The 20,000-nt window shown below is 40.7% G+C and overlaps 2 protein-coding genes across 2 annotated transcripts in view; one reads left to right on the top strand and one right to left on the bottom strand.

Annotated features, from left to right (window-relative positions):
• Positions 1 to 20,000, bottom strand: part of LOC123751063 (pyrethroid hydrolase Ces2a) — a 343,394-nt gene that overhangs the window by 275,001 nt on the left and 48,393 nt on the right. The gene's annotated exons all lie outside the window — the stretch shown is intronic.
• LOC138370744 (skin secretory protein xP2-like) lies at positions 8,477 to 9,215 on the top strand. Its single transcript, XM_069335344.1, has 2 exons — positions 8,477 to 8,812; positions 8,898 to 9,215. Exons 1-2 carry the CDS (start codon positions 8,477 to 8,479, stop codon positions 9,213 to 9,215), a joined length of 654 nt encoding a protein of 217 aa, XP_069191445.1.

A 20,000-nucleotide genomic window follows, 5' to 3' on the forward strand; every position in this document is an offset into this window, starting at 1 on the left:
ATGCCCAAGATAACTATCCGAGTGCCGGCGGTGGGGTGGTTCATATAGCCTCGGCTATCACCTCATTATGTCCGGTCGTGATGGTCAAGTGGATTAAGGCGTCTTGTACATACCAGTTGCGTTGCTTCTGGGAGTATGGGTTCGAGTCACTTCTGGGGTGTGAGTTTTCAGTTGCATATGTCCTGGGGACCATTCAGGCTTGTTCGCATTTGTGTTCCTCACGTGTGCCCCAAAGAATGAGGTGATTTGGTAAAATGCTATGCCCAAGATAACTATCCGAGTGCCGGCGGTGGGGTGGTTCATATAGCCTCGGCTATCACCTCATTATGTCCGGTCGTGATGGTCAAGTGGATTAAGGCGTCTTGTACATACCAGTTGCGTTGCTTCTGGGAGTATGGGTTCGAGTCACTTCTGGGGTGTGAGTTTTCAGTTGCATATGTCCTGGGGACCATTCAGGCTTGTTCGCATTTGTGTTCCTCACGTGTGCCCCAAAGAATGAGGTGATTTGGTAAAATGCTATGCCCAAGATAACTATCCGAGTGCCGGCGGTGGGGTGGTTCATATAGCCTCGGCTATCACCTCATTATGTCCGGTCGTGATGGTCAAGTGGATTAAGGCGTCTTGTACATACCAGTTGCGTTGCTTCTGGGAGTATGGGTTCGAGTCACTTCTGGGGTGTGAGTTTTCAGTTGCATATGTCCTGGGGGACCATTCAGGCTTGTTCGCATATATATATATATATATATATATATATATATATATATATATATATATATATATATATATATATATATATATATATATATATATATATATATATATATATATATATATATATGCGAACAAGCCTGAATGGTCCCCAGGACATATGCAACTGAAAACTCACACCCCAGAAGTGACTCGAACCCATACTCCCAGAAGCAACGCAACTGGTATGTACAAGACGCCTTAATCCACTTGACCATCACGACCGGACATAATGAGGTGATAGCCGAGGCTATATGAACCACCCCACCGCCGGCACTCGGATAGTTATCTTGGGCATAGCATTTTACCAAATCACCTCATTCTTTGGGGCACACGTGAGGAACACAAATGCGAACAAGCCTGAATGGTCCCCAGGACATATGCAACTGAAAACTCACACCCCAGAAGTGACTCGAACCCATACTCCCAGAAGCAACGCAACTGGTATGTACAAGACGCCTTAATCCACTTGACCATCACGACCGGACATAATGAGGTGATAGCCGAGGCTATATGAACCACCCCACCGCCGGCACTCGGATAGTTATCTTGGGCATAGCATTTTACCAAATCACCTCATTCTTTGGGGCACACGTGAGGAACACAAATGCGAACAAGCCTGAATGGTCCCCAGGACATATGCAACTGAAAACTCACACCCCAGAAGTGACTCGAACCCATACTCCCAGAAGCAACGCAACTGGTATGTACAAGACGCCTTAATCCACTTGACCATCACGACCGGACATAATGAGGTGATAGCCGAGGCTATATGAACCACCCACCGCCGGCACTCGGATAGTTATCTTGGGCATAGCATTTTACCAAATCACCTCATTCTTTGGGGCACACGTGAGGAACACAAATGCGAACAAGCCTGAATGGTCCCCAGGACATATGCAACTGAAAACTCACACCCCAGAAGTGACTCGAACCCATACTCCCAGAAGCAACGCAACTGGTATGTACAAGACGCCTTAATCCACTTGACCATCACGACCGGACATAATGAGGTGATAGCCGAGGCTATATGAACCACCCCACCGCCGGCACTCGGATAGTTATCTTGGGCATAGCATTTTACCAAATCACCTCATTCTTTGGGGCACACGTGAGGAACACAAATGCGAACAAGCCTGAATGGTCCCCAGGACATATGCAACTGAAAAACTCACACCCCAGAAGTGACTCGAACCCATACCCAGAAGCAACGCAACTGGTATGTACAAGACGCCTTAATCCACTTGACCATCACGACCGGACATAATGAGGTGATAGCCGAGGCTATATGAACCACCCCACCGCCGGCACTCGGATAGTTATCTTGGGCATAGCATTTTACCAAATCACCTCATTCTTTGGGGCACACGTGAGGAACACAAATGCGAACAAGCCTGAATGGTCCCCAGGACATATGCAACTGAAAACTCACACCCCCAGAAGTGACTCGAACCCATACTCCCAGAAGCAACGCAACTGGTATGTACAAGACGCCTTAATCCACTTGACCATCACGACCGGACATAATGAGGTGATAGCCGAGGCTATATGAACCACCCCACCGCCGGCACTCGGATAGTTATCTTGGGCATAGCATTTTACCAAATCACCTCATTCTTTGGGGCACACGTGAGGAACACAAATGCGAACAAGCCTGAATGGTCCCCAGGACATATGCAACTGAAAACTCTGCAGTTTTCTTTCCTTATATAGCCTTCTGCAGTTATATATATATATATATATATATATATATAACTCCTTACTCTCATGGTGGGTAGAGTAAGTTCTTGAGGCAATTCACATAAGAATAGAGCGACCTACCATGAACACCCAAATCACGGAACTATTTACTCTACCCACCATGAGAGTAAGGACAAGACAAGAACATATCGATGCCAACACAGAAGACAATGTCCAACATAACAGGCCAATTACACTGGATTAATCTTTGTGTTTAGATAGGAGATGCCTCCTATTAGATAGGCCAATAAGCCTTCTGCAGCCCCTATGTTTATCCCTTATGTATCCCCCCATGTTTTTCACCTTCATATATATATATATATATTTATATATATATATATATATATATATATATATATATATATATATATATATATATATATATATATAGATGTATATATGTGTGTGTGTGTGTGTATCACGAAAATAAAAATGATTAATCACGTGAAAAAATGTGTCAGTGTCAGACCACAGAGGAAAATTGAAACAGGAATTTCCTTAAGTACTTACGTATACTAATACATCTTCAGAAGTATTAATATACGAAAGTACTTAAGGAATTTCCTGTTTCAATTTTCCTCCGTGGTCTGACACTGTCATATATATATATATATATATATATATATATATATATATATATATATATATATATATATATATATATATATATATATATATATATATATATATATATATATATATATATATATATTGGTGTATACTGGCAGCAGGTTTACTTTCAAACATGTTTCATCATTTTCGTACTTTTAAGGTGAAGAAAAGAAGTGATTTACTATAGAGTGTATTACACTTATTTGTATAATTTGCACGACGTTTCGAATCTCCATGGTTCATTCTCAAGTGAACAGATCTTACAATACTAGTTGATTTTATACCCGCATTAGGTCAGGTGATAATACAATGAAGGTGAAAACATGGGGGGATACATAAGGGATAAACATAGGGGCTGCAGAAGGCTTATTGGCCCATACGAGGCATCTCCTATCTAAACACAAAGATTAATCCAGTGTAATTGGCCTGTTATGTTGGAAACAGTTTATGTTCCAACATAACAGGCTGATAATATTATCAGGTTTATGTTTTGGTTAGGAGTAGTGTAGAGGAGTAAAGTAAAGGAGTAAAAAGCACTACTCCTAACCAAAACATAAACCTGATAATATTCTACAAAACCAAGAAGACTTCCGAACTCCTTATCAAAAACAGCCCGAAGCCGACGGAGAACCCTCTACAGCAGTCAAGCGTTGTATACATGTACACTTGCCCCCACGAAGGATGTAACCTTCAATGTAAGTACATAGGTATAACGTCGACCAAGCTGACGAGGCGTTTGACATGCCATCTTCAATCTGGTGCCCTAGGAATCACATGAGACAAGCCCATGACATTACTCTATACAAGAGAAATGTTGAACAAGAATACTTGCATAATAGACAAAAGCCAAGATTCAAGAAGATTACAAATTCTTGAGGCAATTCACATAAGAATAGAGCGACCTACCATGAACACCCAAATCACGGAACTATTTACTCTACCCACCATGAGAGTAAGGACAAGACAAGAACATATCGATGCCAACACAGAAGACAATGTCCAACATAACAGGCCAATTACACTGGATTAATCTTTGTGTTTAGATAGGAGATGCCTCGTATGGGCCAATAAGCCTTCTGCAGCCCCTATGTTTATCCCTTATGTATCCCCCCATGTTTTTCACCTTCATTGTATTATCACCTGACCTAATGCGGGTATAAATCAACTAGTATTGTAAGATCTGTTCACTTGAGAATGAACCATGGAGGTTCGAAACGTCGTGCAAATTATACAAATAAGTGTAATACACTCTATATATATATATATATATATATATATATATAAACGTCGTGCGTTTATATATATATATATATATATATATATATATATATATATATATATATATATATATATATATATATATATATATATATATATATATATATATATATATATATAAATATATATATATATATATATATATATATATTATATATATATATATATATATATATATATATATATATATATATATATATATATAAACGTCGTTCGAAACGTCGTGCAAATTATACAAATAAGTGTAATACACTCTATATATATATATATATATATATATATATATATATATATATATATATATATATATATATTAGTATATTTTGGTAGCAATCTTTCCTGTAGACATATTTTATTAAATATGACCGAAAAAGTAAGATTAATAATTCTAACACGAATTTTCTCAATCTTTCGTACATTATGCTTCACTGTTGGAGGTAAATCAAAAATCACTTCTCCAAAATTCATTTTTATTTCTAGTCTGACGCGACACGGGCGCGTTTCGTAAAACTTATTACATTTTCAAAGACTTCACAAATACACAACTGATTAGAACTTGCGTTTCCCTGATTTTATATCTACATTTGAGTGAGGTGGGAAGGGTGATGTGGCATTACATTTGAGTAAGGTGGGAAGGATGATGTGGCATTAGAGGATATTAATAGGGTATTAAAAGTATCAACACAAGACAGAACACGAAACAATGGATATTGAATAGAAGTGTTTGTAGAAAGCCTATTGGTCCATATTTCTTGATGCTTCTATATTGGAGCGGAGTCTTGAGGTGGGTAGAATATAGTTGTGCAATAATTGGCTGTTGATTGCTGGTGTTGACTTCTTGATGTGTAGTGCCTCGCAAACGTCGAGCCGCCTGCTATCGCTGTATCTATCGATGATTTCTGTGTTGTTTACTAGGATTTCTCTGGCGATGGTTTGGTTATGGGAAGAGATTATATGTTCCTTAATGGAGCCCTGTTGTTTATGCATCGTTAAACGCCTAGAAAGAGATGTTGTTGTCTTGCCTATATACTGGGTTTTTTGGAGCTTACAGTCCCCAAGTGGGCATTTGAAGGCATAGACGACGTTAGTCTCTTTTAAAGCGTTCTGTTTCGTGTCTGGAGAGTTTCTCATGAGTAGGCTGGCCAGAAAACCAGAAAAACGGCCAGCATATATATATATATATATACGTACGACACGTATATATATATATATATATATATATATATGTCGTACCTAGTAGCCAGAACGCACTTCTCAGCCTACTATGCAAGGCCCGATTTCCCTAATAAGTCTTCATGAATTAATTTCATGAAGTTTTCATGAATTAATTGTTTTTCGACTACCTAACCTAACCTAACTTTTTCGGCTACCTAACCTAACCTATAAAGATAGGTTAGGTTAGGTTAGGTGGGGTTGGTTAGGTTCGGTCATATATCTACGTTAATTTTAACTCCAATAAAAAAAATGACCTCAAACATAATGAAATGGTTAGCTTTATCATTTCATTAGAAAAAAATTAGAGAAAATATATTAATTCAGGAAAACTTGGCTTACTAGGCAAATCGGGCCTTGCATAGTAGGCTGAGAAGTGCGTTCTGGCTACTAGGTACGACATATATATATATATATATATATATATATATATATATATATATATATATATATATATATATATATATTCATACATCTCTCCATCTATCTATATATCTATCTACCTACCGTTCAATCCATATTTCCATTCATCTTTCTATCCGCCCATCAATTCATCTGTCTCTCCATCTGTCTATTCATCAATCTATCATTCTATCATCTTTACATCTATCTATATTCAGCTATCCCATCACATCTATCTGTTACGAACCATACTTCATCGACGGAGCGTGGAGCAGCGACGTCCACGCCATCTGCGAGTCTGCTCCCTAAACCCCCACAAGTATGTAAGTAATTATCAAAAGAAGACACCAAACCGGGAAGGCTATGTAGCACCATCAAATGTACGAAATAATCAGAGGGTTCTAAATATCACCAAAGTTGCCAATACGAGAACAAAAACGCATAAGGCGAACGATATCAAAAGTATCCGAGTCACCAAGAATTCTATTGAGGGACAGGTGACCGTGAGGGGCGGTCGGAAAGCAAGACACATGTTCGTCCTGGAAGTTATGACATTCAAGAAGGACATGCACGACCGTAAGAGGGACAATGCAATTAGGACAGTAAGGAGCAGGGCGGCGCTCCATCAAGTGACCATGGGTTAAGCAAGTATGGCTAATACGCAATCTCACCAGAGCCGTTTCCCATCGCCGGTTACGGTGGTAGGAGGACGGTTACAAGGAAACAAAACATTTAAGAGTACGTAGTTTGTTACCAGTAACAGACGACCAAGAAGCCTGCCAACGGGTAAGGATGGAGGAATGGATAGCTGGGTAAAAATCGGAATATGAAATACCTTTATGAGAGATGGGACAAGAGCGGACCGCTTCCTTGGCGGCAACATCCGCACGCTCATTTAAAGACACACCAATATGGCTGGGAACCCAACAAAACTCAACTGACTTAAATTTACTGTGAACAAGAAATAGCCAATGCTGGACCTCGACAACTACTGGATGAACCGGATTAAAGGACCCGAGAGTCATGAGGGCACTACGAGAGTCAACAACAACTACAAAGGAAGACTGACAACGAGAAAGCAGGAGACGAAGAGCATAGAGAATAGCATAAAGCTCCGCTGTAAAGATGCTAGTCTCCGGAGGTAAGCGACACATATAAGTGCGATCAGGAAAAACAACAGAGTAGCCAACACCGTCCGCCGACTTGGACCCATCGATGAAGACAGAAACGGAGCGGGAGTGAGAAGAAAAGTGCTCAAGGAAAAGGCGTTTTAGAACGGTAGGAGGGGTAAAAGCTTTAGTGATGCGGGTCAAGGATGTACAAAACTATGGAAGGGGGGGACTCTCCACGGGGTCAAAGAAGGAACAACACGAGGAGAAATATTAGAAATACGAACGGAAAGAGAGTGTAACCAGCGAGTTGCAAGAAGATCCTGCCAGGGGTTCGCTACCCTTGTATTTATTCGTGAAGAGGCCCAGCAGCGCGAAGCTGATGTTCTCTGCCAGCACCAGGCTGGAGAGTGATTGTGGGCGTTCAAAAGGAGCACCTAGTGAGACTGTGTATAGGCTGTCCTGTGGCTAGGGTAGACTCGTTGGTGTTTCCCAGTACTGGTTGAGGACGGTACTGTGTGTTGAGGAAACACGAAAGTTGACAAGACTGCATCGCATGAGCATCGAGGAGCACTTAGTGTCCTATGAGAGTGACACTTGTGTATATATCAGTGTAGTAATACTTCCTTTATGATTATATTTAAGATGATGGGAAAGTGAATATACATGAATATATTAATAATTGATGAAGTGTCGTATTCAATGCAACTCCCCCATTGTGTTTTACTTGCATTACCAAGCTCACTCCTTGAAAGCCACTACTACCTTGGGGTTGGATACCAGAACTTTGGTTCCTCTAGCAAAGAACCCGGTTGCGACCCATTGTGTCCGTAACACTATCGATCCATCTTATCTTCTGTCCATCCATCTATTAATCCATTTGGCCATCCATCTATTTGTCTACTTATCTGCTAAACCCCCATCTGATCATCAGTCTCTCCATGCATCTATCCATTTGTCCAACAATCTATTTTGTTCAGATAGATGGATCCATCTATCCAACACTCTAAATATCCATAACTATCCATTTATCTATCTCTGTGTATCTGTCTCTGCCTTTCTTTCTCTTTCAGTCTGTATCTGTCTCTCTGCTTCTTTCTCTCTGTCTCAGTCTCAAGTAAAAACATACATTTTCTATCATTTGTGTGTGACGATTGCCGGTGGGAGGCGCTGAGCAGTGTGTTATACTTCACATTAATTATTATATTTTTTTTATTTAATTTTTAATGTCATCTCATTCGAGAGCAACTCTTCCGGTTCTCAGTAATCCAACTTCTTCTCGGCAGCGATTTGGCTAACAACCAAACATCCACTGATCTCATCATTTAAAGCAATGAAAAATATGTCCTCCAGTTACAGAAGGGGAAGATCCTGCCATGACAGTTACAGAAGGGGAAGATCCTGCCATGACAGTTACAGAAGGGGAAGATCCTGCCATGACAGTTACAGTAGGGGAAGATCCTGCCATGACAGTTACAGAAGGGGAAGATCCTGCCATGACAGTTACAGTAGGGGAAGAACCTGCCATGACAGTTACAGTAGGGAAAGAACCTGCCATGACAGTTACAGTAGGGGAAGATCCTGCCATGACAGTTACGGTAGGGGAAGATCCTGCCATGACAGTTACGGTAGGGGAAGAACCTGCCATGACAGTTACAGTAGGGGAAGATCCTGCCATGACAGTTACAGAAGATCCTGCCATGACAGTTACAGTAAGGGAAGATCCTGCCATGACAGTTACGGTAGGGGAAGATCCTGCCATGACAGTTACGGTAGGGGAAGAACCTGCCATGACAGTTACAGAAGGGGAAGATCCTAACCATGACAGTTACAGTAGAGGAAGATCCTGCCATGACAGTTACGGTAGGGGAAGAACCTGCCATGACAGTTACAGTAGGGGAAGATCCTGCCATGACAGTTACAGAAGATCCTGCCATGACAGTTACAGTAAGGGAAGATCCTGCCATGACAGTTACGGTAGGGGAAGATCCTGCCATGACAGTTACGGTAGGGGAAGAACCTGCCATGACAGTTACAGAAGGGGAAGATCCTAACCATGACAGTTACAGTAGAGGAAGATCCTGCCATGACAGTTACGGTAGAGGAAGAACCTGATATGACAATTACAGAAGGTCGGTAACTTCACACATCCATTCTTCCGTTTTCCTCCACACACACCCTTCCTGACTCCCTCCACCACACACACCTTCCCCTCCTCCCTCTTCCACACACACACCCACCCAGACTCCTTACTCCACACACGTGTAATCACCTTTGTCAATTCATATTGTAGTTATTTGCTGATATTAATCTTTGCTACACTGTACCTTATCATCTTACCAGATATGTTAGATTATGGACCTGCCTGAAACGCTATGAACATAAGAACAAAGGTAACTGCAGAAGGCCTATTGGCCCATACGAGGCAGCTCCTATCTATAACCACCCAATCCCACTCATATACATGTCCAACCCGCGCTTGAAACAATCGAGGGACCCCACATCCACCATGTTACGTGGCAATTGGTTCCACAAATCAACAACCCTGTTACTGAACCAGTATTTACCCAAGTCTTTCCTAAATCTAAACTTATCCAATTTATACCCATTGTTTCGTGTTCTGTCTTGTGTTGATATTTTTAATACCCTATTAATATTCCCCCTGTTATGTCCATTCATCCACTTGTAAACCTCTATCATGTCACCCCTAACTCTTCGCCTTTCCAGTGAATGCAACTTAAGCTTTGTTAATCTTTCTTCATATGAAAGATTTCTAATTTGGGGAATTAACTTAGTCATCCTACGCTGGACACGTTCAAGTGAATTTATATCCATTCTATAATATGGCGACCAAAACTGAACTGCATAATCTAAATGGGGCCTAACTAGAGCAAGATATAGCTTGAGAACCACACGAGGTGTCTTGTTACTAACGCTGCGATTAATAAATCCAAGTGTCCGATTTGCCTTATTACGAACATTCATGCATTGATCCTTTTGTTTTAAATTCTTACTAATCATAACTCCCAGATCCCTTTCGCAATCCGACTTTGCAATCTCAACACCATCTAGTTCGTATCTTGTAACTCTATCAAGTTTCAGTCAGTCAGGTGAAGTCACAGTGAGAGGTTGTGTTAACCGGAGCTCCTGAGTGTTGTTATATTATCATAGCAATATGGAAGTTGTAGTTAAGGACCTGGTGACTCTAGTGGGAGCCCTGAGGACAGAGTTGGACTCTCTGCGGGAGGAGGTGCGTCAGCTGAAAGAACAACGAGAAGTAACGAAGGAGGAGACCAGTAGTAAAGGGACCTCGTCTTGGAGAGTTGTGAAAGACAGGGGCCTTAAGAAGACTTTGATAAAGCCGCCTTCAAACGCCATAGCAACTTCTAATTCATTTGACGTTTTGGAGGACGAGTGCTGTGGTGAGACTGCGGATCGCGCAAAAGGGAAAGCAACGAAGAGAAAGGAAGCGCAGGCCCCTCAGAAAGTAAAGGAAGTACCTAAGCAAACATTAGTTGCTTAGGGAGATAGGGAGCAGTGATCACAAAGAAATCAGATTTAGCATAGAATGGAATAGACCAGTAGGAGAAAATTCTGTTAAAGTGCCAGATTTTCGAAAAGCTGATTTTACTAGCCTAAGAAATTTTTTGGGTCAAATTGATTGGAAAGTCTTGGGTATGGGGTGTGGGCCTGTCTTGGAGCGAGACATGAACCCAGCGATAGGTGACTTAAATGGGGATTTCGATGTGGATTCAATATATAACTTATTTAAGAATATTCTAAACAACGCACAGGAACGTAGTATACCATACAAATTGAATAGATCGAATACTAATGACCCAAAGTGGATAACAAAGAATTTGAAGAACCATATAGGTAAAAAGAGAGCTTGGTACAAAAGGATTAAAAATGGGGAGGTCACTTTAGAACAGGAATTCGTACAACTGGTTAGAAATGTTAAAAAAGAGATAAGGAAAGCAAAAAGATACTATGAAGTTCGCATAGCAGGGCAAGCAAAGACAAATCCTAAAGGGTTTTTTCAGTTATATCGTACTAAGACTAGGGAAAGGATAGGTCCATTAAAAACTGAGACAGGTCAAATAACAGATAGTGATGAAGAGATGAGTAGTATTTTTAATAAATATTTTGTATCTGTATTTACTAAAGAGGAACTTAACAATATGCCTACAGCCGAACAAGTCTATGTGGGTGGGGACGAGGACAGGTTGACGAGTTTAGCAGTTACCAGGATGTTCTTAAACAAATAGTAAAACTCAAACCAAACAAATCCCCAGGGCCGGATGAAGTGTTTGCCAGGGTGCTTAAAGAATGCAAAGAGGAGCTTTGTGACCCACTGTCAACCATATTTAATAAATCAATAGAGTCAGGCAGAGTGCCAGAGTTTTGGAAAGTTGCTAATGTGATACCAGTTTTTAAGAAAGGAGATAGATCACTTGCGTCTAACTATCGACCAATTAGCCTAACGTCTATTGTGGGAAAGTTACTCGAATCTATAATAGCAAATAAAATTCGTCTTCATCTTGAAAAACATAAATTAATAATTGAGTCGCAACATGGTTTTATAAATGGCCGTTCATGTTTAACAAATTTGTTATCTTTTTATTCTAGCATAGTTGAGGCAGTTGATAGTGGTAAGGATTGCGATGTTGTATACCTTGACTTTAGCAAAGCTTTTGATACAGTGCCACATGAAAGACTGATTAAAAAGATAGAGTCTCATGGTATTGGGGGTGCTATATTAAGCTGGATTAGGGCATGGCTATACCAAAGGAAACAGAGAGTTAGTATAAATGGAATCAAGTCAGAGTGGGAAAATGTTGTATGTGGAGTGCCTCAAGGCTCTGTCCTGGGACCTCTGTTGTTTATAATATATATAAATGATTTAGATTCAGATTTGAGTAGCAACATTTGCAAATTTGCCGATGATACGAAAATCGGTAGGGAAATTAATTCGGAGGAGGACTCACTATCACTTCAAGTTGATCTAGATAGGGTTTTGAAATGGTCAAATGATTGGCAAATGCAGTTTAATGCTGATAAATGTAAAGTTCTGAGGCTAGGTAATGATGATAGAGTTACAAGATACGAGCTAGATGGTGTTGAGATTGCGAAAGGGATCTGGGAGTTATGTTTAGTAAGAATTTAAAACAAAAGGATCAATGCATGAATGTTCAAAATAAGGCAAATAGGACACTGGGATTTATTAATCGAAGCGTTAGTAACAAGACACCTGGTGTGGTTCTTAAGCTATATCTTGCTCTGGTTAGGCCCCATTTAGATTATGCAGTTCAGTTTTGGTCGCCGTATTATAGAATGGATATAAATTCACTTGAACGTGTCCAACGTAGGATGACTAAGTTAATTCCCCAAATTAGAAATCTTTCATATGAAGAAAGATTAACAAAGCTTAAGCTGCATTCATTGGAAAGGCGAAGAGTTAGGGGTGACATGATAGAGGTTTACCAGTGGATGAATGGACATAACAGGGGGGATATTAATAGGGTATTAAAAATATCAACACAAGACAGAACACGAAACAATGGGTATAAATTGGATAAGTTTAGATTTAGGAAAGACTTGGGTAAATACTGGTTCAGTAACAGGGTTGTTGATTTGTGGAACCAATTGCCGCGTAACGTGGTGGAGGTGGGGTCCCTCGATTGTTTCAAGCGCGGGTTGGACAAGTATATGAGTGGGATTGGGTGGTTATAGAATAGGAGCTGCCTCGTATGGGCCAATAGTTACCTTTGTTCTTATGTTCTTAATTGCCGCGTAACATTGTGGAGGTGGGGTCCCTCGATTGTTTCAAGCATGGGTTGGACATGTATATGAGTGAGATTGGGCGGTTATAAATAGGAGCTGCCTCGTATGGGCCAATAGGCCTTCTGCAGTTGCCTTTGTTCTTATGTTCTTACATTTCAAATTGTCCCTAACATATTTGGCTACTCCCCCTCCTCGTCTAATATATCTGTGTGAAATAGTTTAAATCCATTTATTTGATATTCAGCTAATAGTTCTCTATTTTTTACATTCATTCACGTTTCGGTAAGTGCAATAATATCTATTTTTTCTGTGCAGACAAGAGCATTTAATTCGTTAATTTTATTTCTTAGACTTCTACTCTTAGTGTAATATACCCTAAGTGAATTGTTATTTTGAGGCCCTTCTCTTTCCCTGATCATTTTGCCAATTCCTTTCTCCCACAAACACGTACTTTTATTATCTCCTTCTTCCAAATCAATTCCCATACCTCTATCAGCTAACAGTTTAAACCCAAACAAACACCTCGAACCACTTCTTCCAACGAGTTCGCAACAGCAACAACCCCAGCTCTCGATAGATGCACCCCATCACGAGCATACATTCCATTTCTTCCATAGAAGCGTTCCCAGTTGTCTATGAAAGATATTGCATTTGATTTGCAATATCTTTCCAGCCGGCAATTGACACCAAGTGCCCTCGATATCCATTCATTTCCTACTCCCTTTCTTGGAAGAATGCCACATATGATCGGGATTCCTCCCTTGCTCCTAACTAATTCAATGGCTGTCCTAAATCTCTGTATTAGTTCCTCACTCCTAACTCGTCCAACATCATTACCCCCTGCACTAATACAAATAATGGGTTTGTTTCCATTTCCTGTCATAATATCATTCATGTTTCCAACAATATCACCAATTCCAGCTCCCGGATAGCAAACCCTTAATCTGTTTCCCCTATCTCTGGCACAAAACGTTCTGTCTAAATACCTCACCTGGGAATCTCCCACAACCAAAATTCGCTTCGATTCTCCCTTTTCCTTTCGAGCAGTTTGAGGCACCTGCGCTTCAATGCTCCTCGTTACTTTGTCTTTGCCACCTCGTTGAACAACAGGTTCAACACAGCACTCGTCCTCTAATATGTCAAATGCGTTAAAAGTCCTTAGGTGTAGGCTATTAGTTGTCGGTTTTGCGAAGGTCTTCTTAAGACCCCTGTCTTTCACAACTTGCCAAGACGAGGTCTTCTTAATACTGGTCTCGTCAGTCCTAAGTTAATTTGACTAAGTTAATTCCCCAAATTAGAAATCTTTCATATGAAGAAAGATTAACAAAGCTTAAGTTGCATTCACTGGAAAGGCGAAGAGTTAGGGGTGACATGATAGAGGTTTACAAGTGGATGAATGGACATAACCGGGGGAATATTAATAGGGTATTAAAAGTATCAACACAGGACAGAACACGAAACAATGGATATAAATTGGATAAGTTTAGATTTAGGAAAGACTTGGGTAAATACTGGTTCAGTAACAGGGTTGTTGATTTGTGGAACCAATTGCCTCGTAACATTGTGGAGGTGGGGTCCCTCGATTGTTTCAAGCACGGGTTGGACAAGTATATGAGTGGGATTGGGTGGTTATAGAATAGGAGCTGCCTCGTATGGGCCAATAGGCCTTCTGCAGTTACCTTTGTTCTTATGTTCTTATGTCCTTCTTAATGAGGTCCCGTCAACACTGGCCTCCTCCTTCGTTTCCTCCCGAAGTCTTAGCCGTCGTACCTCCTCCCGCAGGGAATCCATCTCTGCTCTCAGAGCTCCAACCAGACTCACCAAATCTTTTACTAATCCTTCCATTATTGCAATAATAATGTTATTAGAATCGGAGCTCCAGCTAACACAACCTGTCACTGTGACTGCACCTGACTGCATTAGGTGTCTTGTTACTAACGCTTCGATTAATAAACCCCAGTGTCCTATTTGCCTTATTACGAACATTCATGCATTGATCCTTTTGTTTTAAATTCTTACTAATCATAACTCCCAGATCCCTTTCGCAATCCGACTTCGCAATCTCAACACCATCTAGGTCGTATCTTGTAACTCTATCATCATTACCTAGCCTCAGAACTTTACATTTATCAGCATTAAACTGCATCTGCCAATCCTTTGACCATTTCAAAACCCTATTTAGATCAACTTGAAGAGATAGTGAGATAATTAATTAGGAACATAAGAACAAAGGTAACTGCAGAAGGCCTATTGGCCCAAACGAGGCAGCTCCTATCTATAACCACCCAATCCCACTCATATACTTATCCAACCCGCGCTTGAAACAATCGAGGGACCCCACCTCCACGTTACGCGGCAATTGGTTCCACAAATCAACAACCCTGTTACTGAACCAGTATTTACCCAAGTCTTTCCTAAATCTAAACTTATCCAATTTATACCCATTGTTTCGTGTTATGTCTTGTGTTGATATTTTTAATACCCTATTAATATCCCCCTGTTATGTCCATTCATCCACTTGTAAACCTCTATCATGTCACCCCTAACTCTTCGCTTTCCAGTGAATGCAACTTAAGCTTTGTTAATCTTTCAGATTTAGCATAGAATGGAATAGACCTGTAGGAGAAAATTCTGTTAAAGTGCCAGATTTTCGAAAAGCTGATTTTAATAGCCTAAGAAATTTTTTGGATCAAATAGATTGGAAACTCTTGGGTATGGGGTGTGGGCCGGTCTTAGAGCGAGACATGAACTCAGCGATAGGTGACGTAAAAAAGGATTTCGCTGTGGATTTAATATATAACTTATTTAAGAATATTCTAAACAAAGCACAGGAACGTAGTATACCATACAAATTGAATAGGTCGAATACTAATGACCCAAAGTGGATAACAAATAATTTAAAGAACCTTATAGGTAAAAAGAGAGCTTGGTACAAAAGGATTAAGAATGGGGAGGTCAGTTTAGAACAGGAATTCATACAACTGGTTAGAAATGTTAAAAAAAGAGATTAGGAAAGCAAAAAGAAACTATGAAGTTCGCATAGCAGAACAAGCAAAGTCAAATCCTAAAGTTTTTTTTCAGTTATATCGAACTAAGACAAGGGAAAGGATAGGTCCATTAAAATCTGAGACAGGTCAAATAACGGATAATGACAAGGAGATGAGTAGTATTTTTAGCAAGTATTTTATATCTGTATTTACTAAAGAAGAACTTAACAATATGCCTTCAGCCGAACAAGTCTATGTGGGTGGGGATGAGGACAGGTTGACTAGTTTAGCAGTTACCAGGGAGGATGTAATTAAACAATTAGAAAAACTAAAACCAAACAAATCCCCAGGGCCGGATGAAGTGTTTGCCAGGGTGCTTAAAGAATGCAAAGAGGAGCTTTCCGAGCCACTGTCTACCATATTTAATAAATCAATAGAGGCAGGCAGAGTGCCAGAGTTATGGAAGGTAGCTAATGTGGTACCAATTTTTAAGAAAGGAGATAGATCACTTGCGTCAAACTATCGGCCAATTAGCCTAACGTCTATTGTGGGAAAGTTACTCGAATCTATAATAGCAAATAAAATTCGTCTTCATCTTGAAAAACATAAATTAATAAATGAGTCACAACAGGGTTTTACATATGGCCGTTCATGTTTAAAAATTTTGCTAACTTTTTATTCCAGCATAGTTGAGGCAGTTGATAGTGGTTAGGATTGTGATGTTGTGTACCTTGACTTTAGCAAAGCTTTTGATACAGTGCCACATGAAAGACTAATTAAAAAAATAGAAGCTCGTGGTATTTGGGGTGCTATATGAAGTTGGATTAAGGCATGGATATTCCAAAGGAAACAGAGAGTTAGTATAAATGGGGTTAAGTCAGAGTGGGATAATGTTGTTAGTGGAGTACCTCAGGGCTCTGTCCTGGGACCTCTGTTGTTTATAATATATATAACGATTTAGATTCAGGTTTGAGTAGCAACATTTGCAAATTTGCCAATGATACGAAAATCGGTAGGGGAATTAATTCGGAGGAGGACTCACTATCACTTCAAGTTGATCTAGATAGGGTTTTGAAATGGTCAAAGGATTGGCAAATGCAGTTTAATGCTGATAAATGTAAAGTTTTGAGGCTACGTAATGATGATAGAGTTACAAAATACGAACTAGATAGTGTTGAGATTGCGAAGTCGGATTGCGAAAGGGATCTGGGAGTTATGATTAGTAAGAATTTAAAACAAAAGGATCAATGCATGAATGTTCGTAATAAGGCGAATAGGACACTGGGATTTATTAATCGAAGCGTTAGTAACAGGACACCTGGTGTGGTTCTTAAGCTATATCTTGCTCTGATTAGGCCCCATTTAGATTATGCATTCCAGTTTGGGTCCCCACAGGGACCCCACCTCCACAATGTTACGCGGCAATTGGTTCCACAAATCAACAACCCTGTTACTGAACCAGTATTTACCCAAGTCTTTCCTAAATCTAAACTTATCCAATTTATACCCATTGTTTCGTGTTCTGTCTTGTGTTGATACTTTTAATACCCCATTAATATCCCCCTTTGTTATGTCCATTCACCCACTTGTAAACCTCTATCATGTCACCCCTAACTCTTCGCCTTTCCAGTGAATGCAACTTAAGCTTTGTTAATCTTTCTTCATATGAAAGATTTCTAATTTGGGGAATTAACTTAGTCATCCTACGCTGGGCACGTTCAAGTGAATTTATATCCATTCTATAATATGGCGACCAAAACTGAACTGCATAATCTAAATGGGGCCTAACTAGAGCAAGATATAGTTTGAGAACCACACCAGGTGTCTTGTTACTAACGCTGCGATTAATAAATCCAAGTGTCCGATTTGCCTTATTACGAACATTCATGCTTTGATCCTTTTGTTTTAAATTATTACTAATCATAACTCCCAGATCGCTTTCGCAATTCGACTTCGCAATCTCAAAATCACAAAGCTCCTCTTTGTATTCTTTAAGCACCTTGGCAAACACTTCATCCGGCCCTGGGGATTTGTTTGGTTAGAGTTTTACTATTTGTTTAAGAACATCCTCCCTGGTCACTGTTAAACTCGTCAACCTGTCCTCGTCCCCACCCACATAGACTTGTTCGGCTGAAGGCATATTGTTAAGTTCCTCTTTAGTAAATACAGATACAAAATATTTATTAAAAATACTACTCATCTCTTCATCACTATCTGTTATTTGACCTGTCTCAGTTTTTAATGGACCTATCCTTTCCCTAGTCTTAGTTCGATATAACTGAAAAAACCCTTTAGGATTTGTCTTTGCTTGCCCTGCTATGCGAACTTCATAGTTTCTTTTTGCTTTCCTTATCTCTTTTTTAACATTTCTAACCAGTTGTACGAATTCCTGTTCTAAAGTGACCTCCCCATTTTTAATCCTTTTGTACCAAGCTCTCTTTTTACCTATAAGGTTCTTCAAATTCTTTGTTATCCACTTTGGGTCATTGGTATTCGAGCTATTCAATTTGTATGGTATACTACGTTCCTGTGCTTTATTTAGAATATTCTTAAATAAGTTATATATTGAATCCACATCGAAATCCCCATTTACGTCACCTATCGCTGGGTTCATGTCTCGCTCCAAGACCGGCACCCACCCCATACCCAAGACTTTCCAATCAATTTGACCCAAAAAATTTCTTCGGCTATTAAAATCAGCTTTTCGAAAATCTGGCACTTTAACAGAATTTTCTCCTACTGGTCTATTCCATTCTATGCTAAATATGATTTCTTTGTGATCACTGTTCCCTAGCTCACTCCCTGTTTCGATACACTCGTCACACATATGGCACATGCACTCGTCACACATATGGCACATGAGTAGTGTGGTTGAGGACTTCGACCGCGTGCGCCAGCTGCCAGGTGGCAGTCAGGTGAGTGCCACCTGGCAGGTGTCGCGCAGGGGTGCAGTCCTCGCGGGTTTTAGGGGATTTTCCCGGAAGTTTGACACGTTTCGGACGCGTGTGAGCGTGTTGTGTTTGGGTATGTGGTCATGAAAGAGAGTAAGTTATGTTGATGAGTGCCAGGTGGTGCGCGCGGTCGTCGTCGCAGCGCGGGTGTCTAGTCACAGGGGTTTGGGAGGGGAATTTCCCGGAAGTTTGGCGCGTGTCGGTCTTGAGTGGCGGGTGAGCAGGTGCGGCCCCTCCGCGCGGGTCTAGTCCTCGGGGGATAGGGGGAAGATGTGAGTAGTGTGAGAGTAAGTGATAGAGTAAGAAAATAGAAGGAAGAGAGAGGAAGGAGTAAAAGAATATGTATGTGTGTTTGCGTAGCCTTAATCCTGTGTGCGGATAATAATTTTGTTGATCGTGAGATAGTGTGTAGATGCGAGGAGAAGGCAACACAGCCTGTTATGTTGTTTTGGGTGGGGGCTGGATGGAGCTTCCCCTCGTCGGGGAGAGAGTGCTCTGGGCCATTATGCGGTTAGACAAACCCATTAACTACCCTACAGGAAGCCCTTAAGTGGTGTTGTAAGAAATGCATGGAAAAGTCACGGGAGTGCACCTGGCTTTTTTCTGTGTGTTCGGGTCATGAAAGAGTGAAGCCACTCTCGTTGTGAGTTTGCAGTAGGCCATTATGCGGTTAGACAAACCATTTATCTCTCCCTACAGGAAGTGCTAAGTGTGCGAGGATGGGGGCGAAGACTCCTGCAGGAGGAGTGTGTACCATTACCTTAAGCGTTTTTCAATGTCCGTGGAGGGGTAAGCGTACAGGTCGCAGGTTAGAGCCCGACTGAATGACTTTCCAAGTAGCTCGGGTATTTCTCCTCAGACACCCCTGGAAGTGGTGGGGCACCCATTACCAATGCGTTTCGCCAGGGTCCGCGACTCTCTCTATCTATCTGTCTCTGTCTATCTCTGTCTCTCTGTCGGTCTGGCTCTGTATGTCTGTCTCTGTCTCTGTCTCTCTCTCTGTCTATCTCTGTCTCTCTGTCGGTCTGTCTCTGTATGTCTGTCTCTGTCTCTCTCTCTCTCTGTCTATCTCTGTCTCTCTGTCGGTCTCTCTCTGTCTCTCTCTCTGTCTCTCTCTCTCTCTCTCTCACCCTCTCTAAAGTCCACCACACAGCACTTCACTTAGTAAACTCAGTCAA

The sequence above is a fragment of the Procambarus clarkii genome, chromosome 4 (assembly GCF_040958095.1).
Source record: "Procambarus clarkii isolate CNS0578487 chromosome 4, FALCON_Pclarkii_2.0, whole genome shotgun sequence".
Classification (NCBI taxonomy): Eukaryota; Metazoa; Arthropoda; class Malacostraca; order Decapoda; family Cambaridae; genus Procambarus; species Procambarus clarkii.